General features: G+C 46.1%; 1 protein-coding gene across 2 annotated transcripts in view; it reads right to left on the bottom strand.

Moving 5' to 3' along the window:
* Positions 1–12,829, bottom strand: part of heatr3 (HEAT repeat containing 3) — a 104,866-nt gene that overhangs the window by 51,040 nt on the left and 40,997 nt on the right. For both annotated transcript variants that reach the window (XM_072518224.1, XM_072518223.1), the window contains exons 6-8: positions 6,155–6,295; positions 5,039–5,331; positions 708–798 (exon numbers count right to left, since the gene is read on the bottom strand). In XM_072518224.1, the coding sequence (XP_072374325.1) occupies positions 708–798; positions 5,039–5,331; positions 6,155–6,295 (525 nt within the window). The remainder of the gene's footprint in view (positions 1–707; positions 799–5,038; positions 5,332–6,154; positions 6,296–12,829) is intronic.

Here is a 12,829-nt window from a genome sequence, read left to right as displayed (position 1 = left end):
ATTTATTTCTTCCAAAGTCCCTTACACTGGCTTAACGGATCAGCAATAGGCTCTGGAAATGTTCCTCTGAACGACAATTATCCTGTGAACAGTGCCCTCTCTATCCATAACTTGACCACTGATCGTCTAAGAGGTCGCAGGTCGTGGGCGGCACGGTAGCACAGTGGGTAGCACTGTTGCTTCACAGCTTCAGAGTCCCAGGTTCGATTCCCGGCTTGCGTCACTGTCTGTGCAGAGTCTGCACGTTCTCCCAGTGTCTGCTTGGGTTTCTTCCGGGTGCTCTGGCTTCCTTCCAGTCCAAAGATGTACAGGTTAGGTGGATTGGCCATGCTAAATTGCCCTTAGTGTCCAAAAAAGGTTAGATGGGGTTACTGGGATAGGGTGGAGGTGTGGGCTTAGATAGGGTAATCTTTCCATGGGCCGCAGACTCGATGGGCCGAATGGCCTCTTTCTGCACTGCTATGTCTATGTCTATATTCCTGAGCCAAGAGGAATCTTACTTATAGGCAGCAACTACTCCCGCTCTCAGTGAAATCTCTTCTTAACTCTCAGCTCTCATGATGAGCTCAGCTCTTGTTATTGGCTCTACAGGATGAGACAGCAAATATTGCAGGAAAAAAACACGAAATATCAAAGATGATCATCCCAAACATGCACAAAATTGTAAAGAAAAGCAACTTTGGAAACAGTGAGATTTCAGTTCGTACCTTCTGAACAACACATGTTTACAATGATCTCTAAGGCAGTCTGTTGAGCAGCCAGCAGAGCAGTGGCATGCCTCAGCTCCTCACTCCGGGCCTGTCAATAAATAATAATTAAATAAACCAAAATGTTGCAAGCACTTGCAAACCAAATGAAACGGCGCACTTTGCAACTGTCCAATATTAAGGGGGCTGAGGCCAATTTCATCAATGTTCTGTGCAGTGTATGCAATGTTGTTACCCAAGTGTCCATGACGAACTTAGGTCTGCAGTTTCTAAGCAAAAATCATCAGGCCAGAAATTACCTGCACCAGAGAAGTAATTTAAAGTCATTCTGGCCTTTAATTTGTCAGTCTGAAAATAATGCATTGCACCCGAGTAAATCTCAAAACAAACGGGTTTTGGTCTTTTGCTTGCAATAGTCTGTGCCATGTTCATTCCCCAGAGCATCAGTAACTGCAACTAAGCATACATTGTCGAAAAAGTGTCACGGTGAATTCTATACAGATGGTGTATAAGACTTGGCGAGCATTGTAGATTTATGTAAATATTTTATATTGTATAAAATTGATTAAAAAACATCCCTGCCTGGTTTACTTGGAAAAGCTAATGGCTTCGAATAGCTTGTGAAGATGCAGCACAAATGAGTAATTTTGTTAATGCCCTAACCGGGCAGATGTTATATTCATCAGAAGTCAGTTGTTCTTCTTGACTGACTTCTGATAACTCGAGCATCTGTCCAGTTATGCAATAAAATTAATATCAGTTTCCCATCTATTACAGCACTTCACTGTTTACACCATTTTGTACCAAATGGTATATTAAGAAGGGTTACTCCAGAGGAACTAGAACTTGTGGCAAGGGAGGATAAAATACGATTTGTGAGATGAGTTAATGTCAGTACAGGCCCTCAGCTTGTCACTGAGGAGTGAAGGGAGAGAAGATGAGAAGGGAGTTATGCCAACATGGAATTATCGTTTTGCTTCTGTCTGTTGACGGAGCAGAATCAATGTAGCACAGCGGTTAGCACTGCTGCCTCAGCACGAGGGACCCTGATTCGATTCCAACCTTGGGTGACCGTCTGTGCAGAGTTTGCACATTTTCCCAGTGTCTGCGTGGGTTTCTTCCGGGTGCTCTGCTTTCCTTCCACAGTCCAAAGCCATGCATGTTTATGCTCGTTTTATTTTTCCAATTAAGGGGCAATTTAGCGTGGCCAATCCACCTACCCTGCACATTATTTTGGGTTGTGGGAGTGAGACCCACGCAGACAGGAGGAGAATGTGCAAACTCCACATGGACAGTGACCTAGGGCCGGGTTCGAACCCGGGTCCTTGGCTGTGAGGTTAACCATGGTGCCACCATGACACCCAAGACTTGTATGTTAGATGGATTGGCAATGCTAAATTAGTGTTCAATGCTGGACGGCGAATGTGGAGAAGGTACGGAGTTGGGTCAGAAAGGTTGACTCCCAATGGGCCAAAATGGAGGAGAGTTTGGGTAGGAGGTCAGGATTGAAGGCGCTAGCGACAGCGCTGCTCCCGATGGCCCCGGGGAGATACTCAGGGAGTCCGGTAGTAATAGCTTCGTTGAGGATTTGGAGGCAGTTTCGACAGCACTTCGGGTTGGGGGCAGGGTCAAGGGAAATGCCGATTCGGGGGAACCATAGATTTGAGCCAGGGAAGTGGGATGGAAATTTTGGGAGATGGGAGGAGAAAGGAATTAGGACACCAAAAGATTTATTTCTTGGGGTCGTTTTGCGGGATTGAAGGAGCTGGGAGCGAAGAATGGGCTGGAGCAGGGGAAAATGTTTAGATACATGCAGGTTCGAGACTTTGCCAGAAAGGAGATACAGACCTTCCCGGAAGAGCCGGCTTCCACATTGCTGGAGAAGGTGCTGACGACAGGGTGACTGGAGAAGGGGGTAGTATCCGCGGTTTACGGGGCTATTTTGGAGGAGGAGAAGGCGCCGCTAGAAGGGATCAAGGCAAAGTGAGAGGAAGAGTTGGGCGAGGGTATGGAGAGGTGGTTCTGGTGTGAGGTGCTCCGGAGGGTGAACGCCTCCACCTCGTGTGCGAGGTTGGGGCTGATACAGCTGAAGGTGGTGTATAGAGCGCACCTTATATGGGCGAGGATGAGCCGGCTCTTTGAGGGGGTAAGAGAGGTGTGCAAACGTTGTGGGGGAGGCCCCGCAAACCACGTTCATATGTTTTGGTCCTGTCCAAAACTGGAGGATTACTGGAAGGAGGTGTTTAGGGTAATCGCAAAAGTGATGCACATGAAACTGGACCCAGGCCCTCGGGAGGCCATATTCGGGGTGTCGGATTAGACGGAGTTGGAAATGGGCGCAGAGGCAGATTTTGTAGCCTTCGCCTCGTTGATCGCCCAAAGACGGATCCTGTTAGGGTGGAGATCAACCTCCCCACCCGGTGCCCTGGCGTGGCGGGGGGACCTGCTGGAATTCTTAATGCTTGAAAAGGTCAAATTTGAACTGAGGGGAAGTATGGAGGGGTTCTACAATTCATGGGCCTTATTCATTATGCACTTTCGAGAATTGGATCACAACGAACATTAGGGGGGGTTGGGGGCTGGGAGGGTTGGGGGGAGGGGGTACTGTGTGTGTTAATGGTGACTATGGGTCAATATCTCAGGTGGTGAAAGACCGGGTCAAGCCAAGCTGGGGGCTAGCAATATTCGGAGTAGTAGACGAACCGGGAGTGCAGGAGGCGAAAGAGGCCGGTATTCTGGCCTTTGCGTCCCTAGTAGCCCGGCGAAGGATCTTGCTAATGTGGAAGGAGGCGAAGCCCCCCAGCGTGGAGGCCTAGATAAACGATATGGCTGGGTTCATAAAGTTGGAGAGGATTAAGTTCGCCTTGAGAGGGTCTGCGCAGGGGTTCTACAGGCGGTGGCAACCGTTCCTAGACTATCTCGCGGAGCATTAGAGGAAGGTCGGTCAGCAGCAGCAACCTGGGGGACGGGGACGTCCGGGGAGCTGCCTGGGGGGGTAGATGAGCAAGAGATAACATGAAGAGTCGTGGAAACTGGCACGTACGGGTGAGGGCCAGTGTACAAAGCTGTGTAAATATACTATTTTGCCATGTATATATCTTGCTCTGCGCGATTTCCCGTTTCTTTTTTTTTGTTACGGTGGGGGGGGGGTTTATTGTTTGTAAGGGAGAAAAATTGTGTTAAAAATTTTAATAAATATATATATTTTTTTAAAATGGTGACTATGGGTGATTCCTGATTCCTTTTTGTCATTTGTTTATGTTAACATGCGGGCCAATGTCTGGGGTTTGGTGGGAGGATGGGATTGTTGTTGTTGATATGGGGATTAACATTACATTCCTTACTCATTATTGTTTATTGTTGGGTGTAAATTTGGGAGAAAATGTTAAAAAGGAGAATTAAAAATATTTTTTAAAAAAAATTAGTGTTCAACGGTTAGATGAGGTTATGGGGATAGAGAGAGTGGGCCTAGGTAGGTTGCTCTTCAGAGGGTCGGTGCAGACTCGGTGGGCCGAATGGCCTCCTTCTGCACTGTAGGGATTCTATGAATGTCCATGCTGAGAACTACCTTGCTGCTCTTCCACTGAAGGAAAACAATGCTGGAGGATTCAATTATACAACGTAACACTTCTATTTATAACTAACTAGAATGACAATTACCTAATTCTACTTCAATTATTTCAGCACACATAGGAGGAATTTTATAAGGCCAACTGACCTGCTAAGTGTTTGCTACGGCAAGTCACAAAGTGTCCATATCATGCAACATGGTAAAGAATAAATCCTATTTGAATTTACAAGACCCATTGTTCCCAGGCCATGTTCTACTGGACTAGATATTCCACTGTGTCTGCAGCACAAATTCTAATTAACTCCGTCTAATGTGTTCCACCGTTTCAATATCTCAAGTGACTAAAAATATAACAAGTTATAAACACTAAACGGTAAAACACATTTAAGGGGCAAAAAAAAATAAAACAGCCACAGTAACTTAAAGCTAATAAAAAGGTGGACAATGTTAACAAGAGCATATTGTGTTAGGCTTTTTCCCCTTCTTTTCCCAAAAGAAAACATGAAAAAGAATACTGAAACCTAATAGGACTTTTGGGAATACAACCGCCCTTAATAAAAGCAAATATGTTTTTCAGGCTTGTTTAGATTTTGACCATGAGATGAGCTGAAGCTATGTGGATTCCCTCTCAAGTTATGCAACAGAAAGGATGAGAGAAAGGAGGCTGGCATACATCAGAGGGGCAGAGGCGTAGCTGAGCTTGACTCTTAAAGGGAGTCTTGCTCAAAGCATTTTAGGGTGAACTGCACAATATGCTTACTGGTAGAAGGTCTGAAATGTCATCATTTTTCACAATCCTTGCATTTCCTTTGTGTGGAGCCTTCTGCGCCCCATTCTCCAGGTTGGAAGCAACAGCCTCGTCTCCATCAATCATTTCCTCCTCCATTTCAGTCTCTATCCCAACCTCAGGTGTTGCACAGGCATCCTCCCGGAGTTTCAGAATGATCTGGTTGGCATTCCTCTCCAATGTTTCTGAAAGAATCCTTATAACGGCATTTATTGTGTCTGCCTGGCTGCTGGCAGGTACAACGCTCTTCACATTCCATACAGTACCTAAAGGCAAGTGTCATTTACAATCATAAATATGTACATGATAAACCGAGGCACTCCAGCGACTGCAGATTTGAAACTCTCCAAACCACTAGACACCATTGTCCCTCACCGCTCACAATTGGTGTAGCATAACAATTACATTGCCCATAGCAATGTACTGAATCTTATTACACCTTGTTTACTTTCTTTATTAACAATTTACCATTTGTGGACCACATTAACATCACTGCACTGAAACAAATGTATGCAGAGAGCGAAGAGCACAAATCTCGCATCCATTTAGCAATTCACAGCATTGACAAAAAATAGAATTTTCTGGAAGCGGCAAACCCAAGTTTATTTCAAAAGCATCTCCACAAGATTTTCTGAAATTAACAGAAGCGTGTCACTTGGAAATTCATAATTTTAAATCTTCGATTAATCCACTACTGTATCGTCACCATTTGTTTCTGCTTGGCTGAACTAAGGCAATTATTTTTCGAGTTTTTATTCATTGAGAAATGATCCTTTGCTGAAAGCTTTTTAGGGTTTAAAAAAAAACTAGGGTCCAAATCAACTCCTGAAAAAAGATGCCATGTTGAAGCAGCCATTTATCCCCCCCCCTTCTTGTAATGTACCCCACAGCCAGATAAGACCAGATTTCAACTATTGCGCTGACAGCATTTAAAAATGTATTTGCAGCTAGACTTTCTGCAGTAAATATACATCCAAATATCGCGACATTTCGATAAATGTATAATCAAATAAACAAAATGAATGTTTTCTCATCTTGGATAAGCGGCCTTCAGAGGATCTCAATTTGCTCTTCCATGACACACTTTACCTGCTACAAGTGTCCTCAGCAGCAGATGCTCTGTAGTATCTTCCGAGGACAGAAGTAACATTTCCAACACTTGGAGGGCTGAGGGGATTAAAGACGGCAGAAGCTCAGCATTGTCTTCAGTGATGGTCTGTAAGCAATAAGCTGTGGATGGAAGCATCAAATTCACCTCAGTCACATTCAGTCTCAGGTATAAAAAGTTAAGGTATAAACAGAGAACAAAATGCTGCGAATACGAGAGTCATCCTAATCTATGCATCATTAGAGCTGGCTTTCTGTGAATTGAAAGTCTGGTTTGTTGCCGTTGGGTTCTGCATGTTGATGCACACACGTTGCTCCTGTAACACCAATCTTGGCAGTTCATACAATAAAATCAGATGGGTCAGGACCGCACCCAGTGCTCAGCGAATGTATCCGGTCAGTACCAGAGCCACCCACACCAATAAGGATCCAGGTTCAATCCCAGTCTGTGCTGGTATCAGGCAGGTGCCAAAAGGGAAGCTGCAAAGAGCCTCAATGCCCTGGGATTAAGGAAGGAACTGGAGCTGAAGCTAAACACCATCCAGTGACTCTGTTGCTGCAAAAACACTTGAGCGCAATGTGGCTGAGGACAGAATTGGGCTCGTTGTGAACTGAACATTTTACCAACTGCATCGTTTGATCTAAATGAGGAGGTTGTGCATAACCTACTTAAAAATCAGGTCAAATCTGGGAAAGGAAGCCCATCGCATGTGAAGTGAGTGGCAGCAGCTGCGGCAGATGTTGCTTAAATTACACTTCATCAGAGATTTCCATCCACCCAAAGCCAGTGAGTCAGGCTGCCTCCAGGCAGGAGTTTACTGTGCTTGCAGCTAAACCAGCAGAGGGGCTACACAGCAGAGCTACACAGCCTGCTAAAATTCACTCAGTACCTAACAGTCCAGAGAGCTCACGCTGTGCAAACTCAGCAGGACCAGAAAGAGTTCTGCAGAAGGGTCCTACGTACTCAAAACGTTAACCCTGTTTTTCTCAGGGCAGCACGGTGGCGCAGTGGTTAGCATTGCTGCCTCACAGCGCCGAGGTCCCAGGTTCGATCCCGGCTCAGGGTCACTGTCCGGGTGGAGTTTGCACATTCTCCCCGTGTTTGTGTGGGTTTCGCTCCCACAACCCAAAGATGTGCAGGGTAGGTGGATTGGCCACGCTAAATTGCCCGTTATTTGGAAAAAATGAATTGGGTACTCGAAATTTTTTTTTTTTTTTTATAAACACACCTGTTTTTCTATCCACAGATGCTGCCAGGCCTTCTGTGTTTATCCCACATTTTCTGTTTATTTCAGATTTCCAGCATCTGCAGTATTTTGCTTTTATTAGATAGAGTTCCGCTTGGTAACCGCCCCCACCCTCACCAAGAGGGCCTTTTGAAGAGGCACACAGGGAGGTCACTCCATGCAACAATCCTCAGGGGGCAGTCACAGACACTCAATGTTGTTGAATACCAAGTCCACACTGCACCTTGCCCATGCTAAGATGGCCATTTTGTATCCTGCCTACCCGTAGAAGGGACACCAGGAGCCACAAAATGAAACCCAATCTAAAGTAATGTACAATACACTTCCCATGGTGTATGACTGCTTCAGGCAGTAGTCAACAAGTGAAGACAGCTGTTGGCCAATATCACATGCAGCACCATTTAACTGGCACCAGGGCAGACCCTGCAAGGTGGTTATTGGTGGGAGTTGTGGCCTTTACCACGCAGTACGTGACACCAAAGCAAGAGAAAAATGATGGGCTGTGAAGCGCTGGGGCCGTGAGGCGCTGGGACTGTGGAGCGCTGGGACTGTGGAGCGCTGGGACTGTGGAGCGCTGGGACTGTGAAGCGCTGAGACTGTGAAGCGCTGGGGCTGTGAAGCGCTGGGACTGTGATGCGCTGGGACTGTGATGCGCTGGGGCTGTGATGCGCTGGGACTGTGGAGCGCTGGGACTGTGAAGCGCTGGGACTGTGAAGCGCTGGGACTGTGAAGCGCTGGGACTGTGGAGCGCTGGGACTGTGGAGCGCTGGGACTGTGAAGCGCTGAGACTGTGAAGCGCTGGGGCTGTGAAGCGCTGGGACTGTGATGCGCTGGGACTGTGAAGCGCTGGGACTGTGAAGCGCTGGGACTGTGAAGCGCTGGGACTGTGAAGCGCTGGGACTGTGAAGCGCTGGGGCTGTGAAGCGTTGGGGCTGTGAAGCGCTGGGACTGTGAAGCGCTGGGGCTGTGAAGCGCTGGGACTGTGAATTGCTGGGACTGTATATCCTTCAGGCTGAAACACTGGAGTCAGAGCAGAAAAAGCGTGATGGGATATTTGACCAAGAAAAGCACAAACACAATTCTGTCATTATAAATTAACCAAATGACAAGGACTTCTTGGGATCAAGTGAAAAAAAATCCATTATATGTCAAAAGAGGATCAGAGACTATACTTTGCTGTCTGTTAATTGAAGCTCGGTGGTCATTAAATTCATGGGGCAGAATCTGGCCATTTAGAACGATACAAATCATCTGAACCTGTATCATTTCAGAGCCGTATAAACTGTAGCCTGTGAATTCATTTTCTTCTCTGCTGTCATTAATTATATTCAATAGGACGTACAAGATCCAGACCAGACAGATAGACGTGATGATCCATCATCCTATTGATCGGCAAGTGAGAAAAAGGTCATCACTGGGAGCAGCTGAAAGCGAAAGACCACTGATACAAATAGTCTAATCCTAGTGATGACTTTGACTAGATTTATGAGAAATATCTTTTCAATGTCCTTTAAAGGGGAAGAGAAGAGAAAGCTAAGCCCCAGAATGCAGTGGATCTTCAATGATTATCTACTCATATTTGATTCAGCTACAGCTGGTAGAAACTGTTCTGTGAACATGCAGGTTCATAAGAAATATGTAGGGGACACTTGAGTTGAAACTATTATGTTACTTCTGAAATCTATTGGGTTAAAGCTAGTCAATTCTTTCGACAATGAAGTGACACATTTAAAGAATTATAATGTTGGTTCAAGCAACGTAAATCACAAGAATGTAGCTCCATCTGCACACTGAATTATATCACTGATCTCACTCCCAATTTCTACCATCACAGTCCTTTTAAATATCCATGGAGACAATTCTGTTTTTAAAACTTTACAGCAAGCATGGCTTGTAAAAATAATGTCAAACCAAGTGCTACTGATAACAGCTGTAGTGAACCTGAAGGTTAACTGTATAAAAAACAGTACTTTGAAGTTTTTATCAGAGGTTAACCAATTAACAGGCTCGTAATTACTTTAGGAAGGTGGAACTTATTCTATCACGGGCTGGTTTAGCACAGTGGGCTAAACAGCTGGCTTGTAATGCAGAACAAGGCAGCAGTGTGAGTTCAATTCCAGTACCGGCCTCCCCGAACAGTCGCCGGAATGTGAACAATAAGCGATTATTATCACGGGCTGTGGAAACTATTGTAATAAAAACGCTGCAATGTGTTTTAGACAGTTTCTCGTGGGGATTCAGGTCGACCTAGAAACGCAATCCAAACAACTGGTGGTTCATTAATCGTCATAACAACATGTGAAAGCTATTAAATGCACAACTGATGTTGAAATTGTATATAATTTATGATTAATAGAAGGCAACAGATAAACACTAATCCACAGATCAACCATTGCGTCCCCCCTCCCTCACCACCCTCCCTGCTGCCCACCGTGCATTTAGCAGAAGTATCACCAGGAAAATGGAGCATTCTCTACTTACTTTGGCGAACCCTAGTTGTTGTTGATTCCATCCACACGCCCCAGCCCCCACTCTGAAAGAGTACCTGCTTTTCTGTTTAAACACCCGATCAGAAGCAATGCTCCTTCCTTGTAATTATTTAAGATACAGCAAACACCCATCAGAGACCAAGCAAATAAACATTCGCCAATTAGTGTCAAAAATAGACAGATTTCACAGACTCCAATGAAAACAGCAGATATATCATAGGGGGTTACCTCGGCTGACATCATACAATTCGGGCGGCACAGTAGCACAGTGGTTAGCACTGACGCTTCACAGCGCCCGGGTCCCAAGTTCGATTCCCAGCTTGGGTCACTGTCTGTGCGGAGTCTGCATGTTCTTCTCGTGTCTGCGTGGGCTTCCTCCGGGAGCTCCGGTTTCCTCCCACAGTCCAAAGACGTGCAAGTTAGGTGGATTGGCCATGCTAAATTGCCCTTTTTGCCCAAAGGGGTTGGGTGGGGTTGTTGGGATACTGCAGTGGGCTAAAGTGGGCTGCTCTTTCCAAGGGCCAGTGCAGACTCGATGGGCCAAATGGCCCCCTTTTGCACTGTAAATTCGATGTCTATACCATCATAACCACCACATCCAACATGGCTTGTTGTGATGTCTAAACATACACTCGAATCCCCGATAACGTCAAACTGATATAAGATTGTCTTAATTTAAATAATCACCTGAGCACAATTCATCTGGACTTACGGCATCATTCAGATTTACTGGATTTATTTTTTCACACAATTTATTTAAATTGCTCCAAAAATTTCAGGTACAATCAACTTCCATGAATGAATGAAGCTTTACACCACTAGATGGCACCAAAGCTTCAGGTCAAAGTTCAATTCCTCACAGAGCACTTTGCAGCACATTCACAAATAAAACTAACCGTGTTCAAGGAGTAACGGTTCGCGCGATCTATAATGGAATTTTTAATTTCACATTAAAGGCTGAATGGTTTACTTTCTTTTTCTTTTTAATATAAATTTAGAGTACCCAATTGTTTTTTTCCCGAATTAAGGGGCAATTTAGCATGGCCAATCCCCCTACCCTGCACATATTTGGGTTGTTGGGGTGAGGCCTCCCTCCAATACCCCTCCAACTTTGGACAGGACTAAAACATACGAGCATGATTTGTGGGGACTCCCTCATAGCGTTCACAAACATCCTCGACCCCCTCGAAGAGTCGGTTCATCCTCGTCTTTGTGAGGGTGCGCCCTATACACCGCCTTCAGCTGATTCAGCCCCAACCTCACACACGATTCGCCCTGCAGAGCACCTCACTCAACCCCTCCTCCATGCTCTCCCCTAACACTTCCTCCCACTTTGTCTTAATCCCCTTCAGCGGTGCCTTCTCTTCTCCCAGAATCACCCCATAAATCGCCGACACATTCCCCCCCCCCCCCCCCCTCCTCCACTCCCCCTGTCGTCAGCACCTCCTCCAACAGCGTGGGGGACAGCACCACTGGAAAGCTCTGAATCTCCTTCTTAGTGAAATCTTGGACCTGCATATACCTAAACATCGCCCCCCTGCCCAACCCATATTTCACGTCCAGCTCCTCCTGTCCCGTAAACCGGCCCCCCAAAAACAAATCCTTTAGTGCCCTAACTCCCTTCTCCTCCCATCTCCGAAAACCCCCATCCCACTTGCCGCCTGCGTTTTTTTTTAATAAATATTTTATTGAAAATTTTTGGTCAACCAACACAGTACATTGTGCATCCTTTACACAATATTATAGCAACACAAATAACAATGACCTATTTTATAAACAGAAAATGAATAAATAATAAATAACAAAAATGAAAACTAACCCTAATTGGCAACTGCCTTATCACAAGTAACACTCTCCAAAAATATAATTTAACAGTCCAATATATAATTATCTGTAGCAACGACCTATACATATTATACAGTATATATTAACAACCCTGAGAGTCCTTCTGGTTCCTCCTCCTCTCCCCCCCGCCCCCCCCCCCCCCCGATCCTGGGCTGCTGCTGCTGCCTTCTTTTTTCCATTCCATCTATCTTTCTGCGAGGTATTCGACGAACGGTTGCCACCGCCTGGTGAACCATTGAGCCGACCCCCTTAGAACGAACTTAATCCGCTCTAGCTTGATAAACCCCGCCATGTCATTTATCCAGGTCTCCACCCCCGGGGGCTTGGCTTCTTTCCACATTAGCAATATCCTGCGCCGGGCTACTAGGGACGCAAAGGCCAAAACATCGGCCTCTCTCGCCTCCTGCACTCCCGGCTCTTGTGCAACCCCAAATATAGCCAACCCCCAGCTTGGTTCGACCCGGACCCCCATTACTTTTGAAAGCACCTTTGTCACCCCCATCCAAAACCCCTGTAGTGCCAGGCATGACCAAAACATATGGGTATGATTCGCTGGGCTTCTCGAGCACCTCGCACACCTATCCTCCACCCCAAAAAATTTACTGAGCCGTGCTCCAGTCTTTTGCGCCCTGTGTAATACCTTAAACTGAATCAGGCTGAGCCTGGCACACGAGGACGTCGAGTTTACCCTGCTTAGGGCATCTGCCCACAGCCCCTCCTCGATCTCCTCCCCCAGCTCTTCTTCCCATTTCCCTTTTAGTTCATCTACCATAGTCTCCCCTTCGTCCCTCATTTCCCTATATACATCTGACACCTTACCATCCCCCACCCATGTCTTTGAGATCACTCTGTCCTGCACCTCTTGTGTCGGGAGCTGCGGGAATTCCCTCACCTGTTGCCTCGCAAAAGCCCTCAGTTGCATATACCTGAATGCATTCCCTTGGGGCAACCCATATTTCTCGGTCAGCGCTCCCAGACTCGCGAACTTCCCATCCACAAACAGATCTTTCAGTTGCGTTATTCCTGCTCTTTGCCACATTCCATATCCCCCATCCATTCCCCCCGGGGCAAACCTA

The sequence above is a fragment of the Scyliorhinus torazame genome, chromosome 10, assembly GCF_047496885.1.
Source record: "Scyliorhinus torazame isolate Kashiwa2021f chromosome 10, sScyTor2.1, whole genome shotgun sequence".
NCBI classification, from domain to species: domain Eukaryota; kingdom Metazoa; phylum Chordata; class Chondrichthyes; order Carcharhiniformes; family Scyliorhinidae; genus Scyliorhinus; species Scyliorhinus torazame.
This window is presented reverse-complemented; position numbering and strand designations above follow the sequence as displayed.